Source organism: Pseudopodoces humilis, chromosome 24 (genome assembly GCF_049639895.1).
Source record: "Pseudopodoces humilis isolate 2021_Gansu_Grassland_sample_001 chromosome 24, ASM4963989v1, whole genome shotgun sequence".
Taxonomy (NCBI): Eukaryota; Metazoa; Chordata; class Aves; order Passeriformes; family Paridae; genus Pseudopodoces; species Pseudopodoces humilis.
Window position 1 is genome coordinate 3,817,649 of NC_142223.1, and position 11,001 is coordinate 3,828,649.

The 11,001-nt window shown below is 59.9% G+C and overlaps 2 protein-coding genes across 2 annotated transcripts; one reads left to right on the forward strand and one right to left on the reverse strand.

Moving 5' to 3' along the window:
• The first annotated feature begins 383 nt into the window (after positions 1 to 383).
• On the forward strand, positions 384 to 5,079 carry ICMT (isoprenylcysteine carboxyl methyltransferase). Its single transcript, XM_005528332.3, has 5 exons — positions 384 to 608; positions 749 to 837; positions 918 to 1,087; positions 1,746 to 1,963; positions 2,705 to 5,079. The coding sequence occupies exons 1-5, from the start codon at positions 384 to 386 to the stop codon at positions 2,885 to 2,887; spliced, it is 885 nt and encodes a 294-aa protein (XP_005528389.2). The 3' UTR covers positions 2,888 to 5,079.
• A 111-nt stretch (positions 5,080 to 5,190) lies between these two features.
• RNF207 (ring finger protein 207) lies at positions 5,191 to 10,332 on the reverse strand. Its single transcript, XM_005528409.3, has 18 exons — positions 10,237 to 10,332; positions 9,572 to 9,762; positions 9,278 to 9,410; positions 9,061 to 9,205; positions 8,896 to 8,977; positions 8,750 to 8,825; positions 8,541 to 8,666; positions 8,385 to 8,431; positions 8,176 to 8,248; positions 8,034 to 8,102; positions 7,859 to 7,927; positions 7,642 to 7,763; positions 6,420 to 6,609; positions 6,145 to 6,330; positions 6,011 to 6,062; positions 5,805 to 5,922; positions 5,656 to 5,736; positions 5,191 to 5,570 (listed from the first exon to the last, which is right to left on the reverse strand). Exons 2-18 carry the CDS (start codon positions 9,760 to 9,762, stop codon positions 5,408 to 5,410), a joined length of 1,923 nt encoding a protein of 640 aa, XP_005528466.2. The 5' UTR covers positions 10,237 to 10,332; the 3' UTR covers positions 5,191 to 5,407.
• Positions 10,333 to 11,001: the final 669 nt, after the last annotated feature.

Genomic DNA, 11,001 nt, shown 5'->3' on the forward strand with positions numbered 1-11,001 from the left:
TGGCTTTAGGCTGACAGAGTGGAAATTCAGAACAGGTATCAGAAAATGTTTTCTGTGTTCAGGTGCTCAGGCAGCAGGAAGGTGGTGGAGGTGCCTGGAGGTGTTCAGCAGTGTTTTGGCGCTGGCTGATGTGCTTTAGGGGTTACAGTGGCGGTGTCAGGCGGGCGGCGGGACAGGATGATGGCCAAGGTCTCCAACCCCAGCGGCTCCGTGACCGAACCCGAACCAGCCCCGCCAGCCGCCGCCCGGCCCCGCCCCACAGCACCGCCGCGCGGCTCTCGCGAGATCGCCGGCGCTCCGCTGCTGCCGCGGATGCGCGGGGCGGGGCTCTCGCGAGAGCGGCGAGGCCGTTTCCCGGGCGACGCGGGTGGGGCGGGGCCGCCATGGTGGCGGCGGCGGTGGCGGGGGGGGGGGGGGTGGGCCGGGAGGGCCGCGCCAGCCTTTGCTCCTTCCTGCTCGGCGCCTCGGTGGCTGCCCTGCCACTGCTGCTCGGCTCGTCCCCCTCCCTGCTGGCCGCTCCCGGCCTGCGCGGCCGCCTAGCTCTCGCCCTGCACGTGGCGGGCGTGAACGCGGCGCTGCTACTCGTCTATCCGCGGCCGCTCTACAAGGTACGGGGGTGGCCCCGGCGGGCGGCGGGATGAAGTGCGGCTGTGGAGGGTTCCGTACCGGTCTCGAGGTGCGCCGGTAGGGATACCCCGGGCCCGGGGAGCGGCGGCGGCAGCGCGTTCTCCCCTCCCTGTGCTTGCAGATCGCCGTCCGGGCCTGTTTCTTAGGCTTCGCCTTCGGCTGCGGGCTGCTGCTGAGCGCCGGCCGCTCCGCCTGGCGCCACTTCGGATGGTAAGGGCCGGGCCGGGAAGCCGGGAGGGCGCGGTGCCCCCGGCCCTACTAAACCTGCCCTTCCATCCCTCCCGCCGCAGGTACATGTGTTCCCTCTCCCTCTTTCACTACTCGGAGTATCTGGTGACAGCCATCAACAACCCGCGCAGCCTCTCGCTGGACTCCTTCCTACTCAACCACAGCTTCGAGTACAACCTGGCTGCCCTGTCCTCCTGGGTGGAGTTCACGCTGGAGAAACTCTTCTTCCCAGGTCGGCCACCCCATCCCTCCCTGATTCTGCCCAGCTGCACGTGGCTCACCTGGGGTCCATCTGTCTGATGGCAAAGTGCAGGTGACCCTCAGCTTGCTGCCCTGTGACAGCCCTGCATCAGCTTTGTCATGGTCATAATCCCTAAGTGCTCAAAGCCTCTCGGGTTGGATCTTGGGAGGGCAGGGGGGAGCCCCTCCTCACTCTGACATGCCAGGCCAGGGGATTTTCAGCCCTTTCCTGCCTTGGAGGTACAAGAATGATGTGTCAGGTATATCTGGGTGCCGCCTTTTGACAGGAACAAAATCAAGTCATCAAAATATGTTGCTGGTTGCCCAGTTGAGGCAAACTGGCTGTGCTCACCTGTTTATTCCTGGGAGAGGGAAGCTGTTCCCCTTTATTGTTTTGTAGCAGTCTGAGTATGTCCTTGGCTGTGCTTTGTGTTATCTTTGCTGAGCCTCTACAGCTGGGCCCCACGGACTAATCTATGCTAACACCAAGCAGGGGTTGCTGATTTTGTCTGTTTGGTGTGGGAGGGCAGCGCGTGACTGCTGCTGTCGCACATTTTGCTTTGAGATGGGGGCAAAGCCCACTCACTGAGCAGCCCCCTGAACCCCTCGAGACCTGTGCAAACCCATTGTGCCCCTCCCTGTCCATGCAGAGCTGAAGCAGATCACCTGGCTGAGCACCGTGGGGCTGCTGATGGTGATCTTCGGGGACTGCCTGAGGAAAGCAGCCATGCTTACGGCCGGCTCCAACTTCAACCACATCGTTCAGAACGAGAAATCTGACACCCACACTTTGGTGACAAGTGGGGTGTATGGGTGGTTCCGGCACCCGTCCTACGTGGGATGGTTTTACTGGAGTATTGGAACACAGGTACTGTATCCAGTGTGCTCAGATTCTTTCTTGTCACAACCCCAGTCTTTGCTCTCAGTGCTGCATACGCTGTGATGGGGTGCAGACACCACCTGATGCTGGGCATGGATTCTGCTGCCTCCCACTGGCACACAGGAAATCAGGAATCCCTGAGCACTCTGGCCCATGTGATCTTTGGGAAGATCCTGTTCCTTTAATTTTCTCTGTGCGGTAAGGAGACGTGATGGAGCTGGGGTTTTGACCCACAACCCCCTTGGAGGCTTGGGGTGGGATTTGCTGCTGGTCTAAAGCTGGTGTTCAGAGTTTTCTGTATCCCTGTGGTCAAGATGCCTTCCATGAGTGGTCAGACTCAACCTGGCTCCTGCCAAACACCAGTCCTGTGCTTGAGGGCAAGGACACTCCCTGACTAGAGGGTCAGCTCTGGCTAGCTGCAGCTGAGCCATAGCTCAGTGCTTCTGTAGCTGTCTGTTCTTTTGGCTGGCTGGGCACTGGCATTGGATTATGTTTCTCTGGAGAGAGTCCGTGGATAGTACATAGAGCTTTTGAGAGCTGGGGCAGTACGCCAGTGCTTCCTGTGTGCTGCTTTCTTCATTCTGGGGAGAAACTCGTGCTTATGAAGTTTCAGAAGGAGTGTTGGGGTCTTTTCTTTTTCTGTGCCAATGTTTCTGGAGGGGGATGAGCTGTGGGGCTGGGGCAGTCTTGGGTTCTCGAGGGGACGCTCACCAGCAGCATCTGTTCCAGGTGTTGCTCTGCAATCCCATCTGCGTGGTGGGCTACGCACTGGCGTCCTGGCGCTTCTTCAGGGAGCGGATCGAGGAGGAGGAGATCACACTCATTCACTTCTTTGGAGAAGAGTACCTGGAGTACAAAAGGAAGGTGCCTTCGGGTCTCCCTTTTATTAAAGGAGTCAAACTGGAACTGTAACATGGGCGAAAACCAGACTGGCTGAGCACACGCCCAGCTCCTGCTGTGCCCAGAGCCTGTGTTGCACTGGCCTCTGGAGGTGCCTGTTGGTATTTCCCGGCCACCCAGGAGGAGCTGGTGGAGGGCTGCGGCATTGGGCAGCCTGCTGGGTCACTCATAGATCAGAAGCTTGTTCGTCCTCCTTGAGATCAGTCCTTTGTTGCACATTCAGGGATCTTCCAGATAACTTAGCCTGTAGCGACCCTAAAGAGAATGAGTCCTGCCTGCAGCAGCTGAATTGTCTTGGAATGGCTCTGGAACTGATTCTACCAGAAAACAGCACTGCCTTCCTGGCCCTGGATGGGGAAGGTGCTGGGCAGCAGATTGTTCCTGTTGCATAATTCAATTTTAAAGCTTTCTGACCTCGTGAGCCCGGTGACACGGCTTTAATCTCTTCGGGCCAAACTCCTTGAGCTGGCACTGAGGCAGCCAGTGGGAGCAGCCTCTGGCTCTGCCTGCCCTTGAAGCACCAGAGTGCCAGCAGCACAGCACCACCCAGTTCTCTCTAGGCCTTGGAGTCTGCAGGGAGGGTTCTGCTGCTCCCCTCATGCCACTGGATCTGAGCACTTCTGGGCCCGCTTCTCTTCCCTCGGATGCTGCTGTGGATGCAGTGTCACTGCTCCAGCTGCTGCCTCCCGCTGCCACCTCTGTTCCTTCTTCCTGCTTCCAAATCACGCTGCTTCCTATCCTGCCAGGCTGCCTCCGTCTTGCAGAGGTCCCAGGATTCTGGGTTGTGAAAGAACCACAGCTGCCAGGCTTGCTAAGGGCTTTAGTCCCTGAGATCCTCCCCTGCTCTTTTGGGCAAAAGCTGTGATGTCAGGGTGAGTAGGAGATGCTTCTAGGGAAATGTCCAACTAGGAGAAGAGTTGGGCTAGCAAACGCTCTTTTATAGTAGCCATTTGGAAATGGTTCCCACTGAGCTGTGTGGTATAACTTTGTTGTTAAATACCAAAGAGGTTCACTGTTTTCTTGAGTTCTACATTATTCTTCCTTGCTGGAATGGAAATGAGTTGCTTGTCAGTTCATGCTTGGAGCTTGTGGTGTTCCATGGGGAAGGCGCTGCGGTATGGCTCAGGAAGGGGCACTTGGTGAGAATGGCTTGGGTTTGGGTTTAGGTTTTCTATTTTATAAAAAAAAAAATAGAGAAAACTTTGCCATCTTCTGTCTGGTTATTTGAAGGTCTCTTGAGGTGCTGGTGGCACTTTGAGGTGCTGGAAACCGGAATTTTTATAATTCCTGGTGGGTTCTCAGAACACACCAGTGCTGTGTTGAGGTACGATTGTGACTCAGTGACTTGTGGGGCTGTGGAGCCACAAGGATGAGGCTGACCCTAACCCCGACCCTCCAGTTCTCCTTGCTGAACTGATGCAGAGTCCATCCTCCACTGGGTTTGCTTGATTACAGAGCATCTGCCTGATACCCTCGCTGGTAATGTGTCCTTTGCTGAGCAGAGTTTTGGCTTGGCAGAAAAGAACAAAGGTGAAAACTCACCAGCTGGAGAGTGCTGATCTGTGCTGGGCACTTGGAGGCTCCCACTTGGGCTGTTCTTGTTCAGGAAGCTCTGGTTGCAGCCAGGGATGCCTCAAGCTGGTGAATTGTAACTAATTTTTTTGTAGGCAGTAATGTTCCTGCTGTGCCCTTGATCAAAGAAACTTTGAAACAAGCAATTGTCACTTGGGTTTGATGTGCTGTTTGACAACAGAAACAAAGTCTCATTCCCAGATTGTTCTTCATAGTAAATGCACCTCGATCCTAATTTCGCAAGTGCCAGTTCCAGCAGTGCAGGCTCTGTCCAAGCAGGATGTGTTGGCACCGAAAGAAAGGGATGAACTTCACCTTGAGCAAAATCTTCAGTGCCTCTTTACACTTTTGAGACCAACAGCTTCTCTTAACCTTTTCCTAAGTCCTGTGACCAGAAGCTCTGCAAGGAGACAGCAGCTTACCGAGTGTGGGGAAGGCATGTGAAGTTTTAGGGAAAAGCTGGAGTAATCTGTGAAACCCTGCCCTCAGTGCCACAGTGATTGGTGAGTTCTTAGTTCCCACATGAGCAGGGAACCTCTAGAGCAGCTGTTCCTGGCACCTAGCCCATATTGGTGCGTGGCTGCCTGGCACTTCACAGGATGTTCCATCACCTGGCTGTGTACCCCTGACCCTGGCCTGGGAGTTATTTTTCCCCATAATTTGCTGATCTTGTGGTTTTAGGAGCAGCTGGACACCCTGTGCCAGCAGATCCCTTTTGTCAGTGCTGCAGAACCACGCAGACATGAACAACTGCACCCTTTTATTTCACTCTGACACACGCAAAGGAGAGCACAAAGAGAATTTTTCAGAAGCAAGTCCACCTGAGGCCTTTGTATGTGCTGCAGACGTGGCTGCCTGGGCTGTTTCCTGCCCTGGCTTGTGGCACTGGGCAAGAGGAGCTGGTCAGTGACCAGGGCATGGCTCTGCCCAGCGGCTCTGCCGCGTGCCCAGCACTGGGCTCTACGGTGCCGGCTCTTTCAAAGTAGCACTCTCTGCTCCGCTCTTCTGCTGGCCCCTGCAGCAGTCTTTGTTTTTTGGGGAGAGGTTTCCAGGGTTGTCCCTGGGCATGAAACCCTCCCCAGGGCTTGCTGAAGCCACCTTGTTGCTGCCAGGCGAGGCATCCCTGGGGAAGGGAAGGCACCGTGACAGGGTCACTGTCTGAGAAGGCATGGGAGGAACTTGGCACTCAGGTGCTTGCTGTCACCTACCTTGGCATCACTTCATTGTCGTCACAGATCTTGAGCAGCATCTGGGCCTGTTCCTCTTTGGGCTCCTGGGGTTCCTGCAGCCTGTGGTGGGAGGGGTGTGAGCCATGAGCTATGTCCCCCCTGGCCCTGAAAGCCCCTGCACCCCTCACCTGGGCTCCAGCCGCTCCTTCACTTTGGCAATGGAGCGGACGTAGGGCGCGATCTGCTTGGTGATGGTGCTCAGGCAGCTGTTCTCCTGCCGCAGCTGCAGCAAGTCATGGAGCTGGGCTGGGGGCGAGAGGAGTGGGCTGGGACACGGCCACCCCCGGGGGGTGGGCACAGGGGGCACGGGGAGGGAGCGCGGGGTCACCAGTACCTTCATAGATCTCCTGCTCATTTGCTACCCGCTGGTAGGTCTCCTCCCAGACCTGGAAGGAAGAGAGGGAGCTGGGCAGTCTGCAGTGGTACAGCACAGAGGGGCCCTGCTTTGCCAGGATGTGCCAGCTGTACCTCCTCAAAGACGCTGCGCATCATCTCCACGGCCGAGTAGTGAGCTGCGATCTGCACGTCCATCTGCAGCGACTTCTGCAGGATCTCGCTCATTATCTCTGACTTGATGAGTGAGTGGTGCTTGGTGAGGTCACGGTGCAGCTCCTGCACCTGGTCCTTCAGGCCCTGTATCTCCGTCTGCAGCATCTGCAGGAACCAGGGGGCACAGCCACATGAGCAGCACCAGCCTGGCCCGTCCTGTCCCATCCCACCCTGCCTCGACCCATGCTCCCTACCCGGTAGGTGTTCTCGTAGTTGCGGCAGTGCTCGGCGAAGGGGGTCTCGCGCCCCTCAGCCAGGAGCACCTTGGTGCTGATGTACCGATGCATTGTTGGCTTCTTCACCATGGGGCCGGTGGACATTTTGTCACTGGTGGGGGGGCAGCTGGGCACCATGAGGGTCTTGGAGCATTGGCCACCGGGGAGCCTGCATGGAGAGGTGACAATGACGTGCTGCAGGTGAGCAGCAGTGGGGGTGATGTGCCAGGGACCATGCTGCCAGTGCAGCCCCACCACCCCTTGTCTCCGGTGAACTTGGGGATGCACCAGTCCCACATGTCCCTTCCCTCACCCAGGCACAGGGGTTCAGTCAGAGGTCCCAAAAATCAGATTTCTGTGGGCTGCTCTCCCCATTCCTGCAGTTTTGGAACCAGCTGTGGCAATGTAAAGCCAGGAGCTGAGCTTGGCACCCTCCAGTTTCTAAAGGGTGGGATACAGCTCGCTCCCTCACCGCTGGTATCTCCTGGCCCCTTGGCAGGCACTACTGCCCCTCTGTTTCCCCCCATCCCATGGTCTCCCTGTGCTAACCACCACCACCATTGGTCCTACCGTGCAGCGCTGTGCTCCCCCCGCCCGTGCTGGGGCCAGCAGCCCCCAGGAGCTCAGCCACCCTGCAGTGCCAAGCCTGGCTGGGGGTGAGGAGCAGTCCCCATGGGGCGGCAGTGCCCGTTTGTCCTCTCTGGCCGGGAGGGCCTGGCAGGGCTGGTGCTACTGTGACATCAACAGGCCTAAATATATCCCCAGTGAAGAATGGCCGAGCACTTCCCTGAAATTCTGATAAAAATAGTGGCAGGCAAAGAGGCTGCAGCACCACGGGCATGTGGGCGAGCAGGAGCTGGCCCAGGTGGAACACCCATGGAGAGGGGGCAGAACCCTCTGGGGAGCGTGGCAGGGGCCAGGCTAGGGAACAGAGTGAGGTTCAACCAGGCCCCCAGCTGCCAGCCCTGATGCTGCCCGCCCCTCTGCCACCCGCCCCACTTCCCAGAAGTGTCACTTGAAGCCTGTTGTTCATCAGTACAGCTGTGCTTGTGCTGTCCTGGTACCACTGCTGAGGTGACAGGCTCAAGGGCAGCATCAGGGGCAAGCTTAGCATGGTGAGATGCTGAGGGGACTGTGCAGTGCGGCACGTGGCAGGGGACACAGTAGCACATGTGCCTTGGGTGCAATCCTAGCACCTCACATGTTTGTGCCAGTGATGCCAGGACCAATGCCACCAGCGCTGCCCACCACGGAGCGGCGGGGGCTAAGCATCAGGAGGGGCTCCAGACAGCGGGCGAACTCTGCCCGGTACTCGCTGTTGATCTGGGGGGCAAGAGAGGAGAGTGTGACTGGGGCTGGGGCAGAGCTGGCATCTGGCACTGCCCACAGGCTCTGCCTTGGGCAGTGCAGGGCTCTACCTTGCTGGTCTGGGCTGGCCGCAGGCGGTGTGGCAGCTTGACAATTCTCTGCAACCTCTCCATCAGTTGCTGAAAGGCAGCGATGAAGCATGGTGAGGGGTGCCCAGCACCTTGCCCCAGAGCCCAGCACTGCTGCAGGATGCTCTGACCACCCTGCAGTGCTGGCAACACTCACATAGCCCAGGTCCAGGAACTCGGCTTTGTTGGCAGAGCTCAGGAAGGCCGAGCAGGTCACCAGGTGGACCTGTGTGTGTGGAGGGGGTCTGTCACTGCCTGGCTTTGGTGTCAGGATGTCCCTGCCTGGTGGGATACCCTACCTGCAGAGTGGGCAGCAGGGAGGCAAGGTGGGCTAGCTGCTCCTTGAATGCCTTCTCCTTTTCCTCGTGTTGGCTGCAGCAGAGCAGAGCAGAGCAGGGCATGGCACAGCCTTTGCAAGACCCCAGGGAGCCATCCAGCCCCAGGCATCCCAAACCACTTTGGGAGGGGGGGACATCCCTCGGACAGGGCTCAGCCCACGGTCCCTCACCTCTGCACAGCTTTCAGAAGCGTCTTTTTCCTCTCGGAGAGCTGCTCCTGCAAATGACACAGCCGCCCTGTGTCCTACAGCCACCCCAGTCCCTTCCCACTACCCTGGCTCTGTCCCACGGGCACAGGGCTCGATGGACAGGTGGCTGCCTCAGACCTGCATGCGGCTGAAGAGGGAGTTGATGGCTGCCTCCTCCTCGCTGGCACTGTTGCGAACCTCCTCGATCATGGCCTTGAGCAGGACGATGGCCTCACGCGTGGAGGTCTGCAGTTCCTTCACAGCCTGCCCGGGGTGGCAGGGCAGCTGCAGTGCAGGGGACAGTGCTGCACCCCCTCACCACCCCCACACCCCCCAGCCCTGCCCACCATCACTGCCTGATCCAGCCGCTGGCAGCCCTGCATGTACGCCGTCTCAATGTCGATGCAGTGTGCCCGGCTCTCCCTGCAGGCACAGACATCAGGGGAAAGCACAGGATGGGGCACATGGCAAGTGTGGGGCTGGGACTACTCACCCCTGCATGTCCCTGAAGCAGTTGATGCAGAGCATGGACTTCTTCTCAGTGGAGAACATGATGTAGGGCTCCTCGTGCAGTGCTGCAGGGGACAGGAATATGGTGTAGCCTGGCACGGCGCAGTGCAGCACAGCATGGCACGGGACAGCCTGGCATGGCACTCACAGCACTTCTTGTGGATGTCTTTGGTGCGCTTGGAGAGGGAGACGATCTCGTGGCGGGTGAACATCCTGGCACGGTGGGTCTCCTCACGGCACAGGGCACAGAGGGGCTGCCCACAGGTGTTGCAGAAGTACATGGTATCCAGCTCCTGTGTGAGGTGACATAGTTGGTGGCAGGCATGGCCCTGGCAGGGGTCCCCTACCCACCTCGCTGCCCTCACCGCCTTGGTGCAGCACCGGTCACAGTTGGCACACTGCACATCCTCCTCGCTGTCGGCTGAGCTGTCCACCAGAAACTGCAGGAGCCGGTCCACGGGGGGCAGCCCCGTGCCTCCCCTCACCACTGAGAGGTGCCTGCGGGGGTGAGATGGGGACAAGGATAGGGACACCCACCCGGGCCAGCGGGGCAGCTTTGGGGATGCAGAGAGCAGTGCTGTGCTGAGCTGCCAGCCCTGTGCTGTGCCCCAACCGTGGTGTGCCCCATGCTTGGGGGGGTTGTAAGGGCTGTCCCTTACCCGCAGAGTGGGCAGCGCAGGCGGCCATCGCTGGCGCGGCCTCGCAGGCAGCTGGCGCAGAAGTTGTGGTAGCAGTCGAGCAGACAGGGATGCTGGTAGGGCTCGTGGCAGAGCAGGCACACGAGCGGGTGGCAGTTGGCCTTCTCCAGCTCCGAGCAGCTCCCCAGTGGGGAGAAAATGCCACCTGCCATCTGTGGGGTTGAGAGCCAAGCCCTGTGCCCAGGGACCCCATGTGGCACCAGTTTTTGAGAGCACTGTGGTTGCCACAGAAAGGACGAATCCTGCCCAAGGGCCCATGAGCTGCTGACTATTTTTAGGTTATGAGCTGCAAGGCACGAGGCTGCCCCCAACGTGCCCCTTCCCCTGGTATCACAGGCTGGAGGCTGCAGTGTCCCCCTGGTGTGTGTCCCCCAAAGCAGGAGCATTCCCTGAGATGAGTTCTCCCCTGCAAAGAAGCATCCTGCAGCCGAGCATCCCCCAGGACAGGGGTGGGGGTTTGTCCAGGACAGGGTGTTCCCCCAGAGGAAGCATTCCCTAGAATGGGGTGTCCCCTGCCCAGGGATGTGCCCTACGGTGGCAGCCTGGCAGTGAAGGCAGCCAGGTGCCCCACATGCCCGAAATCCCCGTCTGGGCACAGGTGTGTCCTGGCCAGGTGAAGGCTTTACCTCTCCCTGTCCGTAAGTCGGGGGATCCGAGCCGAGTTGTGCTGCTGCTCACCGTGTGCCGGCAGGAATGAGACCGATGCCGAGGCGACAAGGCCCGGCCGACCCTGTGACGTGGGGCCCCCTGGCACTGCCGATCGGCTGCCACGCCACGGCCCAAAAATAGCCCCGTGCGCTCCTCGGGGCCCTGCGGCGGGGACAGCCCTCGGCGTGTGGGAACACGGAACTGCGTAGCCTTCAGGCTGCGGGGACACGGGCATCTGCATGGCCTGGTGATTGCCCGCAGGAGGTGCGGGGGTCCCTCTGGGCACAGTGAGAGCCCCGGGGTGCGGGATCACCCAGTATACACCGAGGCTCCCCGCGGTGCTGGGTCACCCCGTGCGCAGTGAGGCTCCCACAGTAAAGGGCAACTCCGTACAAAGTGAGGAGCCACAGAGTGCGGGGTCACTCCGTGCCCGGTGAGGTTCCCGGGCTGCGGAGGGGTCACTCCGTGCCCGGTGAGGTTCCCGGGCTGCGGAGGGGTCACTCCGTGCCCGGTGAGGTTCCCGGGCTGCGGAGGGGTCACTCCGTGCCCGGTGAGGTTCCCGGGCTGCGGAGGGGTCACTTCGTGCCCGGTGCGGGGTGCAGGGCATGCGCACCGCACGTGCCGCCCCCGCTCCTGGCCAGACCGGCCGCTCGTGTCCCGCAGGCCACGCCCCCGCCCCGTCCGGCCCCGCCCCCGTCCGGCCCCGCCCCCGTCCGGCCCCGCCCCCGTCCGGCCCCGCCCCC